Source organism: Amphiura filiformis, chromosome 17, assembly GCF_039555335.1.
Source record: "Amphiura filiformis chromosome 17, Afil_fr2py, whole genome shotgun sequence".
Lineage (NCBI taxonomy): Eukaryota > Metazoa > Echinodermata > Ophiuroidea > Amphilepidida > Amphiuridae > Amphiura > Amphiura filiformis.
In genome coordinates, this window is record NC_092644.1 from 24,299,447 (window position 1) to 24,322,734 (window position 23,288).

Below are 23,288 nucleotides of genomic sequence, written 5' to 3' on the forward strand. Positions count from 1 at the left end.
AACATTCTGTTCAGAATGATTTGTACCAAGTTTTCAAAAATGTTTTTGGAATGTTATTAAAACGTTTTTATACCCTTTATATAACCCGACATTTAAATGTTTTCTGTAAAACGTTTGTGTTTGCTGTGTAGTAAATTACCAACAAATGTTATTTAATGTTATGAAAACGTTTTATACCATTAATGTACCCTTTATATAACCCGACATTTAAACGTTTTCCGACAGCCTTTTATAACCTTTTGCGAATGATGTCGTAAACGTTTTGTGTTTGCTGGGCTGTTCCATTCTTGTTTCCATTCTTGTTTCTTTGCCTTGTTGAAATTCAACTTGACCGACGTACTTGTGACACGATTGTTTGATGACATGTAGAACTGTATTCATTTTAAGCAAACTTGAACTCTGATGGCGCTATTTATCTTAAATCTTGTTTGAATCTTTACAAGGGTTAGACACTTGCATAATGACATTAAAACATCAGAAAAGTGAGTAACAAATAGCAAGGAAATTTTCTAAAAAATTATTATCATGAAATAAAAGCAATAACTCATATTATTGGGCTAAATTAAACTATATGAATTAAAATATATGTAAATAGCGCCCCCAATTTGCACACAGATATACATTTTATAAAGTAAAAAATGCCACAAAAAAGCAGAAAAATATGAAAAATTTGATGAAGAAAGGAAAAGCTATGTTAAAAATATCTAAAAAATATATGTGTATAGTATGATAGCTATTGGTATTGTCCAGGTATAGAATTGAAAATTATATTATGTTTTGATAGAAAAATTATTAAATGATCACATCAAACAACCGTGGTGAGTAAACATCAAACAATCACATATAGTTATCTATACGGTTGAGAGTGGCATCAGTTCCAATGGTATTGAACTCATATGAAATTGAACTTGACCGATGCTCCTAGTGAGTAAACATTAAACAATCACACAATTAGTTACATGCGCGGTTAAGAGCGGCACCAGTTCCAATTGTGTGGTTCATTAACAATTATATCTAAAAACTTGACCTAACCAAAGTTCATTCCATTTATGTACAATCACATTTGAGGTTTAGGAACTGTGTCTCGACGGTTGAGTATGTCGAAATTGCAGTATTTTGAACGAAGTCAATATTCACAGTAGATACTAAAATTATTCCAATCAGTACCGCAAGAAAAATGGATATTGCAGGAAAAGTAGCGCTTGTTACAGGAGGAGCCAGTGGCATTGGGAAAGCTATGGTAGAAATAATGCTTCGGAAACAAGCAAAGGTATGTCCATAACACCTCACTTGTAAACTTCTGTATTTTGTAAATATGCTAGTGAAAATATAAAACACCAAGAATATAATGAAAATAATGTAAGCCATAACAACAACAAAAAACCCCGACAATAACAATAACAACAACAACAACGATAACAACAACAAATATCCATTCTCACACATTCAGAGGACAAATCCACAGTGGAACAAATCAAAGCTCTAAAATGCGTTTAAGGGATGTGCAATTTTGTACTCACACCGTGGATCTTAGGAGAAAGCAAGCATTTGACAAGCCGATCAAAATGTATGCAGGCGATTTCAGGCCCACCGTGTTGGGACACCATTGAGGGTGTTCCAAAAATAATCTGGCTTATAATAATCCGACACTAAATGTGAGTAGATAGCAATACGAAAATAACGAAAAGGTCCTATATGTACTCGCTCATAATAGGCTAGCTAAGATTTAGGATTTCCCAACATTTTGCATTTGCAAAGGTGGGAATGGCAATGATACGTTGGGAGGCCTGGGCAAAGATTTGTTTTGGCGACTTTACCACACTATTTTCAAAATTGTATAGAATTTTGTAAATAATTGAGCAGCCCTAACAATTGAAACACATTTATAATATTTTGATTTGTCTTTTGCAGGCAATTTTTATTATTGATATTAACGAAAAAGCAATGAAAAAAACGAAGACAGAACTGGAAAAGGAGTTCGGTACAGGAAGAATTCACATGTGCAAATGTGATGTATCATCTAAAGACCAGATGGAAGGTATAAAACCAGGATCCGGCACAATGCCATTAAAAGGACTATGTTCTGCACCCGCCAATAAGAACTGAACTAATCATGAGCCGTTCTCTATGGTATTTCTGTTGTTCAAAGTTCGTTACCCCGACCATTATATTTTGGTGAAGGGGTCGCTAACCACATTTAATATCCAAAACTAACGATTTGGGGAGCACATTCTGAAAGACAGAATACTATGGTCAATCTAGGAACACCTACACCAGTATTCTTGATTTATTGCTTCACCACGTCTGCATATTTGTATTGAAGCAAGCTTAATTAAGATAAATATTATATTATTAGGTAATGTTAGTTAGTTTTCTTACCCTTGGTTTCACATGGTTGACGCATTTGAACAACTGCACTTATTTTCTGAACAAGGACGAGTTTGTTTTGTTATTTAGTAAACGCAAACGCAAATGTTTCTACAAATTAGTTGGAAATATCATTAAAGCCTTCTGTCCCTTCCCGACCATGTTGCAGCTCATAGGAAGCCTATTAACTAACCCAACGAAGCTAGAAAGAAAATCGAGCCCAATGGAGATATTTAACTCATTGAATACTTCTTATTCATGTCGATAAAAATAGCAATAGGAGTAACTATATACTTTTACGTCATCTACACGGCTCCTATAGAAAGCGTAGCTGTAACAAAATTGATTTAGTTTTTGTCTTTTCCGCACAGAATGTTTCAAGCAAGTCATAGCTACGTATGGTGCCCTTCATATCGTGTGTAATAATGCTGGAATAGCGAATGAAGTTGATTGGGAAAGAACACTACGAGTGAATTTGGTATGTCGTTTTTATTTATGTCAGAAGATAGATTGAGAAAGAAGCAAAGCAAAATGCAATCTTTCAAATCTTCAAATCTGTTTTCCGCTGGAGGTTTCGTAGACTGCCACAGCGTTAGCGGTACCTAGACGAGTGTAGTACAGGTAACAGAACCGGGGATGGTCACTGATACACTGTTCTCCTATCTCAGGACAGGGTGTAGTTTAATCAGAACTGGCTGCGAGATATTTGTCATCGTCTGCATCTGTCCTTCAATTAAAATGCAACAATGGAGAGTGGATACTTGTTAAACGGTTTCCTTCCACTGGGGATCGAACCTGGGGCCCTAACAATTGCGCCACGCTGATCTCCTGTATACCGTAATACCAAGCCGGATACGAATGAACAAACAATATTTAAAGATTCTCCCTTCATCTCTTGTTCAACTCGTAGATGTCAGATCGTAATACCAAGAGATATGAATGAACAAACAAAACCAATAGACTCTCCCTTCATCACTTTCTTAAGTCGTAGATGTCAGATGGCAACCCAAGAGATACTAATGAGCAGACAATATCAATAGAATCTCCCTTCATCTCTTTCTCAAATCGATGTCAGATCGTAACACCAAAATATACTAATGAGCAAACAATATCAATAGATTCACACTTCATCTCTTTCTCAACTTTTGAATGCCAGGTCGTAATACCGAGAGTTACGAATTAACAAGCAATATCAATAGATTCTCCCTTCATCTCTTTCTCAACTCGTAGATATCAGATCATAATATCAAGAGATACGAATAAACAAATAATATCAATAGATTCACCCTTCATTTCTTTCTCAACTCGTAGATGTCAGATATCGTAATACCAAGATGCGATATACGAACTTGAACAAACAATGCTTGGAGACCAAGTTAAAAGAGGGACACTACAGTATCACTACCATGGACAGTTTCACCGTTTATTTATTTATTTTTTGTTTCCTACCGATCATATATAAATAGAATGGTGTGATAATCGGTACTAAGTTGGCTGTGCAGTACATGGAAGGTGAAAGTTGCGGTGGAGGTGTCATCATAAACACGTCCTCAGAATCCGGTAAGAATTATTTTAAGAACAGGCAAACTGTTAATATGACATGTATTATTTTAATAAAATAAGATAAACGGTTTTGGTAAATCTTTAGAGATGTACCGCATCGTTTTTGTAAATTTACTTGAACGCATTTTTAATCTCGCTTTTGTTTTTAGCGATGTCCCTTGAGCCGTTGGTACCAGTGCATGTAACAACTAAATGCGCCATTTTTGGTTTTACCAGAGAAATTGCTGTAAGTAGGCTATATAAATGTATTTAGCAAAACGAAAAACAGTAAGTTAAAATAAATACAGCAAGCACTACTTGCACATCATCATGTTAATAATGTTGCAAAATGAATGACCTCCGATTACCGTCAAGTTTCATCATAACAAACACGAATGTTAATAATGTTGTAAATGAAATGACTTGCGATGACCTTGAAATTACCTTATAAATTTGTGGTAATAATTGACGATCATTTTCATCAAGTTTCATTAAAAATTCAAAAGAATATTTACCTAGGCCTATTTGACTTTCGGTGAATTTTAGCTTTGAATACTTAATTATTTCCATTTATAGTGACCGTGTAAAAGGTAACATTTTAATGCTGATTATTTTCACCAAGGTTCATAGAAACCCAACCATTTTACCCTAATTTACGCTCAGATGACCTTGTAAAATGTTGCCTTTAAATGTTCATCGTTATACCAATTTTCATGAAATGCCGACCATCTTTAATTAATTAATTTGAATTCAGATTGTTCCTGATGACCTTGAAATGTGGTGTCAAATACTCTCCCACCACATTTTACCACATTAGGCCTAAAACAATAGGGTAGGTAGGTCGGGATTTTTTTTAAGATGTAAATTTGATTTGATAAAGGCTTTGGAACGTTTTGTTTAAATTTATTTATTTTAATTAATTTTTTCATTTTTTTTTTGCATCAAAAATATAAAAAAGCTAGGTCGGACCTAATTTTAGGGTAGGTCGGTTACGTCAATCAAACAATTTTTTGGCCTTATTATTATGATATATTTGAAACTCATGCATAGGGACCAACGTTTACCTATTAAAAAAAACGGTCACAAAACCGACGTGATTTAATTATTATCTCTCAATATCATATTTAGACGTTTGATCCAATAGTGGTGAGAAAGAATATTCGAGTAAATGCATTGTGTCCTCCTGGACTCCGTACAAACATATATGAAAATATGAAACTGGAAAAGGAATCATACCGCCAGATTTTGCAACCTTCAGTTGACGTTCTATTTCTGCAAGAATACACGTACGTAGAACACTGCACTTCTTACCTGTAATCATAGTAATGCGGTCCATACACGATCAAAATATTGATCAATATTGGTGACCCTAGATGCAGGAGTGGATACAAAATCTACCATTGTGCGTGTTCAATAGGTAGATTTTGTATCCACTCTTGTATCTGGGGTCCCCAATATTGCAGATTGAACGTGTATGGGCCGCATTACACATAGTGACGATGATGAAGGTGATTATGATATTGATGACGATGAAGATTAAGAGGAATAGTAAGGAGAAACAAATGTGATGATGACGATACATGTAGTAATGATGGCGATAATGACGACAACAATGTTTTTGAGAATGACGATGATATATTGGTGGAGGTGGTGGTGGAGATTGCGATGATGATGATGATGATGATGATGATGATGATGATGATGATGATGATGATGATGATGATGATGATGATGATGATAATAATAATGCTGATGGTGGGTATTGTTGATTTTATTAGTGCTGATGGTGTTGTTGGTGTGTCGTTGTTGTTAGTATTGAGGATGGTGATGACGACGAAGACGTTGATGAGATATTAAGTTGGAGATGATGTTGCTGATGGTGACGATATGGCGTGTGTAGAAAGAAGTGTGCTACCAAATATATAATGTAGTGTATAAAGATGTTGTGGTGGTGATGATGTGGTTCTGGTATTCAGTTTTATCATAATTGTTTGATATCCCTTTGGTTGTTTGTTGCTTTTGCAGGACCCAAGATTTGGCACAACATTTTGTAAAACTCATTGAAGAGCCTTACCATGCAGCAGCTATGTATGCTCCCAGTAAAGAGAAATACGAAATCATTCCAGATGAAACCAAACCATTCCGAGAACGAACAGGTCTTGAGGATACCTATATGAAACTTCGTGATGCTGCAGTCCAGCAATTATAATGGGATATGGAAATGCAATAGATTATAGCATCGTTACTTGTACAGGGTGTAACAATAACATTTATACAATTGCATTTTGACTTCTCAGGAAAAAACTAAAAGAGTTATGGCACAAATGTTATATGCAATACAATCAGTAATATCTTGGCTAAAAGAAGACGTTTAGTTGGTTTGTTTACTAGCTTGGGTTTTAAAAGTTATGTCCGATTAATTAAATCGTCCAGAAAACGTTGGGCCACTTTTGCCATGTTTGCGCATATCAAGTTTGAACCGCGTAGATATGCTTATCGTGCATTAAACATCAAAGAACTGACACAAAAGAATCATAAGTGGTGTTTCTTCATATAATTAACATGAACTTAATAATAATATGATATTTCTTTAAAATCTATAAATGAAGTCATGAAATTTCTTTCAAATTATCTCATATATAAAGTAATTTCTCATATTCCTTAGATATCATTGGTAAAACAGAAAAGTTTTTGCATCCATAAGTACAAAACAATAAAATTTTGAAATTAAGTTCAGCTGGGACGTCTAGCTGTTCTGGGGCGATCACTATTGCCAGCAGTTATGTTAACAAATTCTATACCGTGTGCAATAAGTTCCTTCCGCCCCCACCCCAAAGCATCTTTAATGTATTTAAAATCAAACTCAAACAATAAAGTTTAGGATATATTTTGTTATTTGTTATTTTATTACATTAGTAGAGTCATAGTATCCTTGGTGGTCAATCACCATGATCCCCTTCAAAACACGCTTTCCCCAGTCACCGCCCACTAATGGCACAAAAAGTTCCTTATTCTTGTCTAGTCTTGCCCATACATTCTGGACTCTATCTGTAAGTAATTGTGTTATGATTTTACAATAAGGAGTTTCACAAAAAAAACTTTCTTTTAGAATAGACCACAATATCTCTATTGGGTTAAAACCTTTCTTCGTCCATTCTCTAGCAATTTCTCTCTGCTTGAACAAGCCACTGTCGGATTTGTTTGGACGCCATCTTTAAATTCTCTGAGGTTTGGGGTTCTTTAAATTCCTCAAAGCACACGTCTGTCCACACTACAAGAAATGCAAAATGCCTGGAGAATTTTTACACCATGCATGCCTTAAGAACATTCATAGCAAGTAATCCTGAGGGCAAAAGCTGATGGGGCTCTAACTATAGTGATGATATACTTGGAGCAAACCGGACATTAGGGCGGAACGAACTTTTTGCACACCGTATAGATACTTCTCATAGTTATAAGTAATTGTATGCAATGATGGAAGACACGAGTTTGGAAAATGAGCTACAAACAATATGGTTTCTGCTTGACTCCATGTGCTACCGAATGTCACAACCATAAAAATACGCTCTTCCAACGTGAATTGGGGGTTGACGTTGTTGAGCTGCAGCCACGATTTCTAGTAAATGAGGTTGTTATGTCAGTCAGTGCTTTATAGTTGTGACTTTAAAAACTCAAGGAGATATTTTATTATGTAATCATTTCTACCAGTTCGAATATCCCATTGTTTAAAACTAGTCTCATAAGAGCACCGTCCAACGGGTCCATGGTTCAACTTACTCTATTCAGTCACTTTTGTAACACTTAGACAAAAGTGGCCCAAGCGGTTTTAAGACTAGGTTACATAATTGGCCATATCGTCACTTGCACCATCGATTTTATTGGAACAAGAAAATATCTTGATAGATATACAGGGTGTCCCAGAAAAAATTACCGGGCAAACTAATTTGGCTGTAAGTTGACAATTAAGCATCCAAATCACAAAATTTAAAAAGCAGTGTGTAGCCCATCTTATTTTGCAACTTACTTGTCAATATTACTTGAATTGGTTGACCAATTGCGAAGAAATGAGCGATTACATAATGCATGCGTCAATGCAGTTCATTCCAAGTTTGATCAAAAGGCCCTTTTTCATATTCGCTCACCTCTTCCTAAGTTCTGTGTATCTCATTAAATCTAGTCCTCGTATCTATTTTATAATCGATAATGTTTTGTTATTCATGCTTTCACCTTTGAACGTGGACGACCTGAATTCAGTCAATGAATAAGGGTAAAGCTAATGAATGAAGACATTACATCTCAAAAACTAACAACAAGCCCAACAACTCATCCCGTCTTCCAAAAAGGGTTTTTGATATTCCGACAAGTTGGTTGGAGTGGACATTATTTTATAAATGATGGTTTAACAATGGGTTTTTAATTAACATGATAATAACTGGACAACAAGCATATAGACCTAGCTGTCAAACTCAGATTGTACTTCACTTATAGCAGTGCAGTCTATGCCCATTGCTTCAATTTTTCTTGTCAAATATGGTTGGCGAACAGTTTACTGCCCGTCAAAGGGCCTTCGTTGTCTTAAGATATGCAGAAACACACAGTGCTGTCCAGGCCCAGCAAGATTTCAGACGGCGATATCACAGAAGGCCTCCTTGTGAACAAACAATCAGGAACAATTTCAAAATGTATCAGGAGAAAGGTACGAGCCTCAACCTGAATAAGGGCAGGTCACTGAAAAAGGGCAGGTCAGGGAGACCAAGAACTGTACGTACTTAGCACAACATAGCCGCTATCAGACAAGCCTTCCAACGCAATCCCAGAATGAGTGCAAGGCGGAACAACATAATGTCCAAATCCTCATTTAACAGGGTTACTCGTCTGGACATTTCCTTCCATCCCTACAAGATTTCAGAAGTTTGTATTACCATTTCTTACAAATATTCCAAAAATAAGAAAGAAAACCGATATTTTTAACCAGCTCGAATTCATTCTTTATGTTGTCCAATATGTTAACATTTTCTAAACGAAGAAAGATATTTACAAGCACTGAGTATCATGCAAGGTTTCATTTTAATACTGTAAAGTTTGTTGGTAAGAAATAGATTGTTTAAGAAGAACAAGAAGGATTTCACCAAACAAAATATAAAGCATGTTAACCACTAGTGCATTGTGTTGAGTGAACTTTCTTGCAAACTTGGAATGAAGTGAATTTGTGCACGTGTTATGTAATCGCTCATTTCTTCGCAACTGGTCAACCGATTCAAATAAAATTGACATATAAGATGCAAAATCAAATGGGCTACAGGCTGCTTTTTAAATTTTAAGATTTGTTTGCTTAATTCTCAAGTTATGGTCAAATTAGTTTGCCCGGTAATTTTTTCTGGGACACCCTGTATATAAATATCAAACCAAATAATAAGCGACATACTTGTGTCATTCTATTTTCAAAATTGTACAAATTTTATTGTTACACCCTGTACATGTTGTATCACACACATTGACATATTATTTTGCTGTACATGCTGTAACGCGCTTCCTTTTCACCGATTTTCAAACCTTTTTGCTATTTCTCTTCTTTCTGACTTTAATAGTGTGGTTTTCTATAAGACGTGTTTACGATGTATTTGCCCTAGTCCCCAGGGGCTCGCAACTTTAGAAGTGACGGGTATGTGCCTCTCCGTAGATCCCCATTTTTAAAGTCGAATTTAGTCGAGTTTTTGAGGTTCGGCTACCCAATAACCTCTACTTTCTAGAATTAATTGACCATAGTTATTTTCACACCATCTAAACGAAACATATCTTGGACGTAATTTTACTGGGGTAATAATGGAAATATGAACTTTCTTCTGGCACTAAAATCGCAGTTTCAAATTGAACGTTGGAATTTGTAAAGTATAAATTACGTTGGGTCTTAGGGTGTGCTAACACTTTTCTTTGATGACTTTGACCACAATTTGTAATTTTTTTCACAAATATCTATACTAATAAAATAATAAGCGGTCTCTATCTATCTATAGCTTTTTGGTAATTTGTCCTAATGAGGAGCCAAATTCTATTGGGGATAGCAATGGTAATTTTTCCTTACAAATCCCATAGGATTTGCACTGTGACATTTATATGGCGATTTTGGTAATTTACCCTAATTTTAAGAAAACGACATGTTATTTCAATTTTTTTCAATAAATAACAGCAAAATCGTCTTTAGAACTTATTTTACCACTTTTTTATCACTATGGGGGGAACTTACCAAAGAAATTATAAAAAACGGACCTCTCCAAAAAATGTAGTTGTACTTATAGAACCTACATACTTCATTTTTTACACCAAACTTGCCCGTATCACGAATGTGTAAATTTTTTAGACAAAAGATATCATCCTAATTTTTTTTGCTTTAAAAGTTCAAGAATGGTATTCCCCCCCATTTCTATGAAGTTTCAAGCAATTTGGAGTTAAAATATTTTTTTTTATCGCAGTTTTCTGGGCTACCTTCAGTTAGCCGAATTTAGGCCAAAAATAAAGAAAAATGGTAATTTGTCCTTTCTATCAAACACATTTTTTTTACCATTTTGACCATTAAATCATATCACATGTAACTGTTCTTTTGTATAAGATAAGAAAATATTTTTTGATATGTGTTCATTACAATTTTTACTCCGAGAAAGTATTTTTCTTCTACTTATGAATTTTTTCCCCTTTAATTGTGGTAATTTAGCCTAATTTTTCCAACCAAATCCAAAGTTCGACGGCCTGTATTTTGTAAATTTGGCCTTTATTTATTCCAGAAAATATGATTTTGGGGGATCTAATGATTTGTCTTTTTGTTGAAATCAAGTTTTCATATTGTAATGATTTCAAAATATTTTCAACTTATTTATCCAAAAAATCGGTTGGACATAGTAGTCAAGAGAGGGCGTATTTTCTTATCCATTTCGTGGCGCACACCACCTGAAAACAACGGTACGCACACCAATCGATTTGCCCACGTTTTTGTTGTTCAGTAATATTCCAGCCTACTCGGGTTCTGCTCGGGATTTCATTTAAATTTGCTCTTATAGGGGGGCCTAAATGAACCAAATTTTAAATATTGTATATTTATGTGATCCTTATATTGTTTTTCTTTGAGTAGATGTCCATTTGGCATGATTATTATTTTTTAAGGAAAAAATGACGGATTTCAAGCTGTGTTTCCCGAGAAGGGGGCACTCAAATATGACAGTGTACGCATGCGTGACCAAATTTTTTTCAAACCCCCTAAACAAGTTTTCCTCTGTGAGCAAAATGACCCCATAAGCAAGTTTTTAGCGCGCTTTCCCCAAAATTTGACCCCCTAAACAAGTTTTTGTCTAATTTTGACCCCCTAAACAAGTTTTTGTCCAAATTTGACCCACTTCACGGTGATGGATTTTGACAACTGAGCTTGACTTGATTGAACAATTTTTTATATAGGCCTAAATAATGACACGATGAATTCAGAGTTACCACGAGGCCTTCAGATTCGTAGCTTGTTACATGAATCTTATTGGATTCTCGTAAAGTAGTTTTGTGAGAATATAAAATACCATATAGGCCTACAGCGTAATTTATCCAGAGGAGGCAACGTTATGCTGTGTAGTATTCACATCGTATTTGGTTCCGAATTCGGCACCTAAGGGACCGTTCATAAATACTTTAGTGGGGGGACTGGGCAAAGTGTGTGGGGGGGGTGGGGACACAAAAAGTTTTGAGTTGCACAAAGGGGGGGGCCAAAAAGTTTTGGTTACTAAAGGAGGGGGGTCAAAAAAGTTTTAAACTAGAAAATGCCAAAAGAACAAGAGCATACAAAAATTTTTTACCCCGATTATGGCCCAAAATAGTGTAAAATACGGGTTTTTTTTGGCGCGCTCATTTAATACCAGTATCCCATTAAAGCCTTTTTGGAATCTCAAAGACTTTACATGTATTCTACAATTTGCTATAAGAAAAGGGTAGGCCTATATGTATGTATATCCCACTATATACCGGGTCAAAATGATGGAACCAGCATTTTTTTGTCTTTGCCCCGAAATTTATATTTTGCACCCTTGACAAAGAAAGCTGGCTACGCCCCTGATAGTGATAAACAAGTCTTTTAAGACTTGAAAGTATTAAAAATCTTGAGTATGTGCCCAGATGTTGCTCTCAATTTCCAGTGGCATAGCGACGGGGCGAAGGTGGGGGCATGTACCCTGGGCGCCACTCTTAGGGGGCGCCGAATTGACCAATTCAGCATCGATTCTGGGGCCCTCTAAGCGATGAAAGTCAAAATTTTTGCGCGCGCGCATTTCAGGACAAAGTCATTTGAAAGGTCAATTTAAGACCGATATCCACTTCAATATAACCAAAATTAATTAGCGCTATGCCCTATTTGGGCTCCACGCACAATAATTATTTCAAGAATCGGAGTGACACCTATCCTTAGCCCTGGGTGCCACAAGCCTTAGCTACGCCACTGTCAATTTCCCTTTTTTGTGTTACTGTTATTTATTTAATTATTGGTTATAAGAATGAAACATATGTATTTTCTAAAAATTAGAATGCATAAATTGAAATTAAACTTCATACAAGTCACAGCATGTGAAAAACACATTCAACTTTCATGTTTTTAGGAAACAGACCTATAAATAAATATGAACAAACATGTAGGCCTATAATTGTGACTGAGTTTGCACAAATGGAGTAGCCCCCCTCCCCAGACTGTTTTATAACCTCTTGGAAAGGGGGGGGGGTCAAAAAAGTTTTGTATGTCTATAGAGGGGGTCAAAAAGTTTTAGGTTCTCTGGAGGGGGGTCAAAAAGTTTTGACTCAAAAATTTCCAAGTGCCCAGCCCCCCCCCCACCAAAGTATTTATGAACGGTCCCTAAAGTTGATTATCGTGTGCCATTTTCATGCTTTCTACCGCAAATTTAATTTCCTAAAGTAATCCAGAGAAGGGGAAACTCACAAATCTACCAGCAGGAGTAGTAAATAATGTGAGGAATCTATAAAAGAGTTGAAAATCTTTTTGAAATACATGATATTTTCGTCTACCCGTCTGTCCGCTGAACTATTATACCCATCATAATTCATATGACGTCATTAATGAATATGCATGTTTTTTAATCTAAACGGGATTTTACCACACCACTCTTCGCCATACATACATTCTCCCAGCCACATTTCCCTAACATATTAAATATGAAATTTAAAAAAAGAAGGAAATTTAACTTAGGCAGAGGCGGGGCTCGAACCCACGCTGCATTGCGCCGCTATCACGTATACCATGCATATATGACCAGCGCCTTAGACCGCTCGACCACGAAGGACTTGATAGTGTCATCGTGAAAATTTAAACATATAATATTAATAAATCGCAACTTCATTACTACATCATATTTTGGAATTTCATCTGCATAAAACATGAATGTGTATTATAATAAAGCTACCATTATTTATATTGTTGAATTCTCAAGCGCATAGAGACAATTAATACGAGGGAGGGTCCTATGAATAGGCTTACATACACAATACATAAAATCGATTTTGATATCGGCCACGTGCTCTGCTGTGCATGTTGTTTCCCGCAGTGGCGGAAGTTGTATTACGAAGTGCATCCGAACGCCATTTTGAGGCAAATGCTTTTGACAAGGCATTGGATTGTTCCAGTTTGCATCCTAAATCCACATTAGACCCCTAATTTTATTTACGAAATCAAAAGATTAGATTATCATAACAACAAAACGGTAATCTTTTGTCGGGTCTAATGTGAAAATTACATTAAAAAATTACAGTTTTTACAGAATTAATTTTCACCTAATTCCAAAAAAAAAAAAAATGGCGTATATAAGATTGAAATAAATTCTCTACCTTCTATACTAGATCAATTGTGACGCAAGTTGTTATCAAAAATTGTTGTGATAGATGTACAGTTAATATTCATATATTCCATTACCTATCTGATGGTGCAGTTTTTACACAGAAAATATTTATTTGAAAAACCTACCACTCGGCTTTTTCCGGAAAGGTCACAGGGTCGCCGTGACCTGTGCAATAATCACAATTAAAATTTTTCTTATTCTAACAGCCAGCGTTTCTAAAATGCAGTATGGCGAATTGTGGTGTAGGATTTTACATAGAAGTACGAGGCCATGGTTAAATCACATGTAACACGTCATGAAATATATTTGCATAACACAGTGACACTCTAGGTTTCTATGAACGGGGAATTCCGGCACTGGAAACTTTTTCGGAATCGGAGTTTCAGCAATTTGAAAAGCGGATTAAAATGGTACCCTAAATGCGTTACAAACAATTTTTAAAACTACCCTTTTCATGAAAATCACCGTTTTTTGCCCCCTTAACGCGTCACGCGCGTAACGTGCTCAACCAAGAAAAAACACCCCTTTTCACGCGCCGGGGGGTGTCACTCCCATTGTGGCCTGTACACCATCCGCGATAATGAAAACGCGTAAAAAGGGTCGTTTTTCGTGGGTAGGCACGATACGCGCGTATTAGCCTGAATCCTTCCAGGCCCAGAATTGCGGCGTCTTTATATTACCCACAATCCTTCACGTTGCCTTATTCAGGGCCTGAATTCGTAACATGAAAAATTTTGGTGCACTTTTTTCGTCTGGAGCCAGAATTCTGGCTCCACGAGCGTGCGCAGTAGGAAACTTTTTCTCATAGTCTCCAACACCGCCAGTTTTGTTCCGCTCAAACCATGGCAGCTGAGGCCCGGGTTGAGGAGACTATGTCATGAATAAGTAATGAGCTTACGTCATAGCTTGCATATTGTCGAAATCTGGACAATCATAACTGCAGCCAGCGGTGTATAGACAGCATTAATTGATTTTTGCGGGGATTTTTGGAAAAGCAACAGTTTAATATTTTTGTTTTTAAATCATTATCATTCTTATTCTTTAATATTCTTCTTATTACCATTATTAGTAGACCTTTTTCCAAGGGGGGGTTGTGAAAAGTGGACTTTCTTCCTAAGATTTGGACCCCGGATTTGGACCTTCTTATTTAGACCAAAAACGTTAAAACTTGATTTTGGCTCGTTACGCTCACAAATTGTGATATTTGGGGACTTTTTTTTTACTTTTGCAAAATTAATTTTTCACTTTTTGGTTAAAAAGAAAACCAATCACAAAATGCCGTTCTCTCGACTTTCACTTTAACTGATTTCCCAAAAACCCAGAAAAAAAATCACGCTGTAGTCCTACTACTTTCAACCAGGGTCCAGGGATGTTGTTTCATATCAGTCTCTAAATAGTTCAACAAAACTGATTGCAGAATTTTGCCCTATGCCTTCATTAAGATTTCTCAAAAGCAACCGCAAAAAAGTCGGGTTTATATAAAGGGCATTCAACGTTTTAATAAATAAATTCAACTTTGAACTTTAAAAAAAAATACAAATATTTTGACAACATTTAAAAATGTTTTTCTTTTTTGGCAGAGTTTTTCATGTAAACACGTCTTCATGACCTTATGTTCTTAGGGAGTGTTCATGACTTCTTTGGTGGGGTGTAAAATGGGGGATCAAAAATATTGGGTTCTAAAAGGGAATAAAACCAGTCCTTAATAGCGGAGGGGGTAACAAAATTGAGGGTAAAAAGTCCGGGGTAAGATGTACCAGAAGGCATGCACATTTTAATTCTTTTAATGAAAAATTGCGTTTCATTTTATAAATTCTAACATTTACAAGTTTGTGTTTTTTTACTGGAAAAATTATCACCGAATACATCAAATATCGATTAGTCCTGAAAACACACAGATACCGGCACATGTTATATTTCTTTTCATTTTATTTTTCTAACACATAAAAAAAAAAAAAAGGATAACAACTTGATATGGTCAATATGATTTAAACAAACATCAATTTATTTTAATTGAAAAATACACTAAGAAAAGTTGCAAAATCAATAAAAAATTGGAGGAAATAAAACTGCTTTTAACATGAAGTACCTGATATCCAGATTACTCAGTTTACTTATTTTTGAAAGTTGCCACGTCCCCAACTTTTGTCCAATCTGCAACCCTAATAAACTATGACCAAAGAGGCCTAGCCAATTCTGAACACCTTTTCATGAAATTGTACATCACTCATCACTGTCAGGGCCTAGATTTCAACGAGAATCACAGAATCGATTCTCGTAATGATTCTTGTAATATTCGGGTGCGAGAATCAAAATCTCTCATTGTATCATACAGTAAGTGCAGTGACTAGGATGGATTTTGATTCTTGCAAACCAAGGCGAAATCTAGGTTTCGACTGTGCTGATTTATACAGAGCCCTCGAAGTGACATGGAAGAAAAAAACAGGGTGTGAGATAGCCTTGAGATAGTAACTCGGGGTCCAAGATAGTAATTCGAGGCCCGACTTAGTAACTCGGGGTCTAAGATAGTAACTTGGGGCCCAACTTAGTAACTCGTGCCCAAGATAGTAACTCGTGCCCCGAAATAGTAACTCGGGGTCCCAAAACTACTAGTCAGGGCCCCAATTTACTATCTCGGACCCGAGTTACTCTTGGACCCGAGTTACTATCTTGGACCCAAGTTACTAAGCCAGACCTCGATTTTTTTCTTCCATGTCACTTTGCGGGCTCCGTAGTCAGTGCAGTTGAAATTGCTGCTTTTGGAAGTAAGGCATTTTGTGATTGTGATCCACAGCATCATCCCCCCCTACTTTTCTCAATAAAAAGATTTTTATACCACTGGAAACCTCTGGCTACATAATGTTTATGTACAAAGAATTTCTTGCAGATTAATTTGTTTAGCAGAAATATCATGAAATTTTAATTATGTTCTGGTACACCAGAACAAAATTACAACAAATAATCATGCATACCTCGCAAATGCAAAATCGGAATCAACTGCAATTTTGGGAATAAGCTTTTTGGGGATATCTACCTAAAAATTATATAAAAAGAGGATGCTAGGATCACTAAAATTGAAAATTAACATTATCTAATTATTGTCCACTGTTTAATACATACAGGTACATGTATAACCCACACCACATCCCTCTCCTAGGTTATTTATTATTTATTTATTACTATAATTCATAGTCTGTAAAATTGGTACATACAAAAGTCATACGTAGCTTAACAGGGTAAGGGGACAGTTATTGGCAAGTTAAAAATGGGCGAGTAAGAGCGAGAGAAAATGGCGAGTCAGATAAGTTTAATATCCCCTGGTCCCTGCAGAGGTTAAAGATTGATCCCTGCTGAGAATACGGGAAGTCTCGCCATTGAGTTAAGATTTTTTGGCAGACGAGTTACGATAAGTCCCAGCGATGAGTTAAAATTTACGGCAAGTCCCATCAGCAAGTTATGGCAAGTCTTATCAGCAAGTTAAGATTACAATTTGATTTAGGGTAAAATGGATTTTTTTCTCATCATCATGAACCTCAAGTGTCCTCAACTATAGAAAAAATATTAAATTTGTGTACATCGTGGAACATTCAACTACGCTTGTTACTCCGCAACTAATCATGCTAACTACACATGCGTACAATGCTACTTCACGCGTCCATATTAGCGAGGCTATCTGCGTACAACTGCTTACTACGCACAGCCACGCAAAGAGTATGTTCCACGATGTACACAAATTGGATAATTTTTCTATAGTGAAAGCCATTTTCCATTCATCATAACGGCATTCCTGTAACTCTCTTACAGGACTTGATAGTGTTGCTGTAGCTCGCCGATTTGATCGTGTTGTCGTAAATCGTCATTTGGACTTGATGGCTTTGCCGTAACTCGCTGGTGGGACTTTGATGGCTTTGTCGTAACTCATCTTTAGCTTACTTTGGGGGGGTAATTGAAAAAAAAACCACCCTAATCTCTGTGGGGGGGGGGGGTAACTTGCCTTTTCTTTAACTCGCCTTTTTTTAACTCGCCTTTTTTTTAACTCGCCTTTTTTAACTCGCCTAGTTACCACTGTGTCCAGTATTTGTTGACTTAATTGTAGTCCACATTATCATAATTATATATTATGAGTTCCACTGTGGTAAAACATGTTCCAAATTAACAGTGATGGCTAGTGGCTACCAGCTAGCTAGTCCACTAAACCTAATTGATAGGTAGGCGTAGGCCGTAACAGCCATATGTTGACAATGTCTTTTTCTGTCAATAGTTTTGCCCTCGAAGTTAAATTCGCTTGACTTTTAGTTGAAGTGCCGACATTCTATATGGCACAGGTGATTGCTATGGAGCATTTACCTGTCTCTTGCTTAAGCTTGTTGCTGCAGGTGGTTCCTTCCAATAAGTTCATATTTCATCTGTAAAGAAAAATAACCAAAATATAAATTAAAATATTTAGATTTTAATATTGAACAACCTACAGATCCCCAAAAGTGAAAAAAAAAAAAAAAAATATCTTTGGGCCTGAATTAGTAGCACGGGCCTGACCAGGGTTGTCACCAGGACCCAAATAGTACTGGTTAAAATATTGAAGGCAAAGCGTAGCGAGCGAGGCTTTAGCGCCTCGCACTATCTTTTTAGTTGAACGCTAGGGATCGGGGAATAGGCTTTGAGGGTACCACCCCTAAAAAATTTTCTTCCTCTTTTTATGATGAAATATCATCATCCACTTCCGAAATGTAAAAAAAAAAATTGAAAAAAAACAACTTTAAAAAACCCCAATTTAGTGAGTGCCAGACGGCCCAGTCCAGCGTGGTGACAACCCTGGGCCTGACTATAAATAAGGGGCCCATGCTACTAAGTCAGATACTATCTTGGGGCTTGAAGTTACTATCTTGGGGCCTGAGTTACTAAGTCAGGCCCTATGGCCTAATCCTTTCATCAACCAATATAGCAGTTACTCATGGACTGTCTTTTGGAACTTGAAGGAGAGCAATAAATAGCTCTTAATGAGCCTCCAAGGAGAGCTGTTTCACATAAAGATTAAAATCAAACATCACTCTCCTATATCAGATTTAAGGGGGTACTACACTACACCCCTGGCCAATTTGGTGCCTAATTTTGTATTTTTCTTAAAAATTATAGCACATTTGAGACATGTATATTATAGGGGCAAGGAGTACAACTACTGCACTGAAAATTCAGCAACTCAAGGCAATAAGTTATTGATTTATTGATCAAATACTGGTTTTCCCTCATTTTTGACTGTAACTCCACAACTGCTGTTTGTGCTGAAATAAAATTTCCAGTGCAGTAGTTGTAGTCCTTGCCCCTATAATATACATATCTTACTTGTCACAAATGCACTATAATTTTTGAGAAAAATGCAAAAATAGGCACAAAATTGGGCAGGGGTGTAGTACCCCCTTAAGGAGAGCAGTAGAGAGCAATGCTCTCAGTCACTCTCCTCAAAAGGCAGTCCCTGGTTAATCATAGTACATGTACATACCAGCTTTTTGTTGTACCAGTACTGTTGAGTTCATCACTATACATTCTGATTAAAATGCCACCATCTCCTGAAAACAGTTGCTGCAACGTAACTGTACAGTTCACATCAAGTTGACATCACTGGTATCACCTAGTTGGGAAAATTCAAGAGACAAAATATTAAAATGGAGAAACGTTTTACAAGAACAAACATGTTTCACTGTGCCTCCAGGTTTCTGAAATTGGGCTTCTCCATGCTGCAAGCCCAAGAGTTACATGGGAGGCCTAAGTACGGTACCAATTCAAAATATATTTTTGGATATTGTTTTACCATTTATTTGCACACAAAAGTAAACTGCGGATTTACTGCGCACCTTTTAGATAAAAATTTGATCATTGCATCTGTGTGTGACTTGTATGGCATGCGAGTTGTGTTGGAGATCAATGGTGGTGCATCCGTAGTGTACGTAGCACACGTATTGCAATTTGGCATTTTGCCCATTCATGCCTAAAGGCTAAACTATGATCAGCTCATCATCATGTGTGAGATGGGAGTCAGGACTAACTATAAAAAAAAAGCCCAAAATTTTCCGCTTTTTTCCGCCTTGTAAATTTTGCGATAAAAAATTTTCAAAAAAAAAGCCTTACGAAGTTACGCCTTAACATTGGAGATTGTCAATTTTCTTTTTAAGCTTTTTCAGTTCATTTTTTCTTTTTTGGCAAAACTGCTTTTTCTGTGTTTCTTCCCAAATTGTGTGATTGTCCAACGCGGAAAAAAATTATGGTCGGGAGCAGGACTCATTGTGGTCTATCGTGGATTGCGTACAGAGCTGGCGCAGCACCTTTTTGGGTGGAAATTAAGTAAAATAAAGTCCCAACTCATGCTCGCGTAAATTCACATACATTGTAAGCGTGCGCCAGTCACGCATTACGCACAAATAGCATTTGATTTAAGCATTGCTTGCGACCACCTGCATGGCAGTGCGTGCATGCCATTCTACATACACGTATATCAATACCATGTTGTTTCTTGTTACATTTGTACAATTTAAGTCTTATTTGTTCCACCTTATAAAAAAACGAACAAACTTAAGGTGCCCTCAAAGATCATGTTGTCCGCCCGGGGTTGTCTGCGTCTGAATTTAAATGCATGAATGTCACTCTCCTCAAAAGGCAGTCCCTGGTTAGTGGTTACTCATTGTACATACCAGCTTTTTGTTGCACCAGTAGTACGGTACTGTTGAGTTCATCACTATACATTCTCATTAAAAGCCACCATCTCCTGAAAGCAGTTGCTGCAACTGTACAGTTCACATCAAGTTGACATCAGTATCACCTAGTTGGGGAAATTAAAGAAATAATATCTTAAAATGGAGAAAAGTTTTACAAGAGGGGCCTCTAGACTTCTCGCGTAAATTCACATAATCATGCGCCAGTCCTGCATTGCACAACTAGCGTAAAGCAATTCATACACTCCTATCAAAGCAGCCAATCAGAAAAGTATGAAATTGATTGTGTATATTGTGCACTCTGCGTACTACGGCGGTGTTTCATGCGTGTTCGTGTCACATAGGATTGATTCATTTTTCGGGCGGGTTTATATTTGGTTCTAATTTCCAACATTTTTAGTGATAATTTGATTTGTTATATAAAAAAAGTTAAAATCATGTGTTTTTTTCTTGTCGTGTATGACATGCGCTTATTTTGGGGGCTTTGGGGCACCAGCCCCCCAGGGTAAAAATCAGGGGCAGCGAAATTGAAGGGCTGCAAAAACAAAAACAAAGGGGGTGGCAAAAAGAATTAATAAATAAAAAGGGCAGAAAAATTTGATAAAGCATACAAATTTTTGAAAAAATGTTGCTATACATCAAAATGTGTTGCTTTTAGGGCGCTAGCACCTGAAATCTTTTTTTTTTTTTTTTTGCTCTTCACTTTTACAACCAAGCCGGAAAAAAATGGGTCAACCTTTTCGGGCTGTTGAGGAAGGGGCGGCAAAATTTAATTTTCTTCAGCCCCCCGGGGTTGGAGCGACCACCTTACGCCACTGTTTGAAATAGATTAATAAACACATATTACGTAGGCCCTATTGCCAGTGTTCGAAATATGCCTCAAAAAGTTACAGGGCAGCCGGGTTTGACCTTAAAAGTTACCGGCCAGCAACTAGATGCCAGTCAGAAAAATTACCGGCCAGGCCAAAAAGTTACAGGCCAATGGCCGGCTGACCGGCCCTATTTCGAACACTGCCTATTGCTCGAGAAATTAAGCAAAATAATGCACTTGCGCTGATGTCGATTCGTCTAATTTTGTCTCCCCCCTTCGGGGCTCATGCATTAGACGCACCAACATCAGCGCACATGCATTATTTTGTCTCCCCTTTGGGGCTTGTGCATTAGATGCATCAACATCAGCGCATATGCATTATTGTGTCTAATTTCTCGAGCAATAAGTAATACGCATTCATAATTACCTATAATTATTGCGCCCCAGGCCTTGCAGTTTGACTTTTAGGTGAGCGATCGCTCTCGCTCGCCCCCCCCCCCAAAAAAAAATTCTAGTGAGCGATTTTCCACTCGCCATGGACACTAAATATTACTCGCTGCGAATCTCACAAAATCAGCCAGCGAATTAAGTGTTTAAAACGATTTAGAAAGGTACAATTATTAGTGTCTTTCGCGTGCATTTGAACGTGAATTTTAAAACCGAAACTCTATTTGACTATACCCCAATAAGCGTATTGTGAAAATTCAACCATTCGCGTACCATCATGCTAGCGAGTGATTAACCACTCGGCTTTAAAATCTAGACAGCAAGGCCTGGGCCTGGTGCTCAACTGCGTGCATGCCATATCCGGGGCCATATCAAATCAATTGTCATTGTTGATACAGGTTGTTTATGACTGATGTTTTTTCATGGCCTGATCCCGGGCCTGGCCTACATGGCCTAGCCTACAATATGAGTGAATCAGTCATGAGTCACGACACTGCTCTTGTTTACGGTGTAAAAGATGGCCTTATAAACCATGCACATTATACGTGAAAATAATTGAAATAACTTCAGCTTTTATACTTACATTGTTTACCACCAGTGCCACTGCACCGCACCGTGAATGCCGAGGCTGTGCAGTGTGCATAGTCAGTGCATCCATGTCACTGTGTGGTCTGAGCGGGGTCTGTGGCGACGATCTTTCCTTCTCAAAATCAAGTTAAATATTGCGATCTGACGGTGTGCAATGGACTCAATATGTTACAAAACTACAAAAGTTTCACCATGATGACTAAAAATCGTGCAAAGTTGATTATTTTGGTTTTAAAATGGGAAAATTGTAGAAACTACTAATGGCGGACGCAACAGAAAAAAAAATTTAAACATCGGCTACCAAATTCGCTGGCAAAGAGGTTTATTCCCTGCATCGGTACTCAGCTGTTTGTTTTCAAGCTCGCTTTATGTATAGCGAACAAAAGCTACCCAAATCAGCCAAATGTCGGGTTTCAATCAGGGATCCGTTTGTCTTTATATTCCCATGGTAGCATCATGAACGAAGAATGGGGCACAATAGCAGGCCGTTGCAACTCGTATACTAGCGCAATGCAAAAAGATGGCGTCACCGTCGGCTTCCCCCGTGTATTACTCACCAGCGCCATTATTGGATTAAGGGCGTCGCCATTATTGGACTAGGGCGGCGCCATATTGGAAAAGTGAAGAAAAATGCTGCTGCCACCATGATAGTACTAAAAGCTACCTAAAAAATTATGCGTAGTGCTGTGAAGACTTATTTTACATGACGCCCCTTAACAACGAACAATTTTCATGAAAAGACGTAATTACATATTCATGAGTAAATAGACTTCACCAAGTCTAATGATGACCGGGAACGGTTTGCTCTATTTAATCCGGATTTCGTCATAAAAAAATGAATAAATAAACGTAAATGTCAATATTCAGTCCAAAAAAGAATACTCATGATTGTAGATTAGATTATTTCACTCCCGACTCGTCAAGATGATGACCATTTTCAGCACGAATTTACTAGTTTTA

General features: G+C 37.1%; 1 protein-coding gene and 1 long non-coding RNA gene across 2 annotated transcripts; one reads left to right on the forward strand and one right to left on the reverse strand.

Moving 5' to 3' along the window:
- Positions 1-1,177: 1,177 nt before the first annotated feature.
- On the forward strand, positions 1,178-3,310 carry LOC140137081 (15-hydroxyprostaglandin dehydrogenase [NAD(+)]-like). Its single transcript, XM_072158740.1, has 4 exons — positions 1,178-1,270; positions 1,912-2,038; positions 2,739-2,845; positions 3,278-3,310. The coding sequence occupies exons 1-4, from the start codon at positions 1,178-1,180 to the stop codon at positions 3,308-3,310; spliced, it is 360 nt and encodes a 119-aa protein (XP_072014841.1).
- A 13,624-nt stretch (positions 3,311-16,934) lies between these two features.
- LOC140137502 (uncharacterized) lies at positions 16,935-22,549 on the reverse strand. Its single transcript, XR_011856853.1, has 4 exons — positions 22,324-22,549; positions 20,462-20,589; positions 19,276-19,404; positions 16,935-18,184 (listed from the first exon to the last, which is right to left on the reverse strand). It is a non-coding gene; the product is annotated as an uncharacterized lncRNA (long non-coding RNA).
- Between the last annotated feature and the right edge of the window lie 739 nt (positions 22,550-23,288).

Excerpts from the sequence above, each read along its gene's own strand:
- LOC140137081 (XM_072158740.1), top strand. The coding sequence starts at position 1,178 with ATGGATATTGCAGGAAAAGTAGCGCTTGTTACAGGAGGAGCCAGTGGC. Across the intron at positions 1,271-1,911 it reads TGCTTCGGAAACAAGCAAAG|GCAATTTTTATTATTGATAT; the intron begins GTATGTCCATAA and ends TGTCTTTTGCAG. Across the intron at positions 2,846-3,277 it reads GAACACTACGAGTGAATTTG|ATGTCAGATCGTAATACCAA; the intron begins GTATGTCGTTTT and ends TTCAACTCGTAG.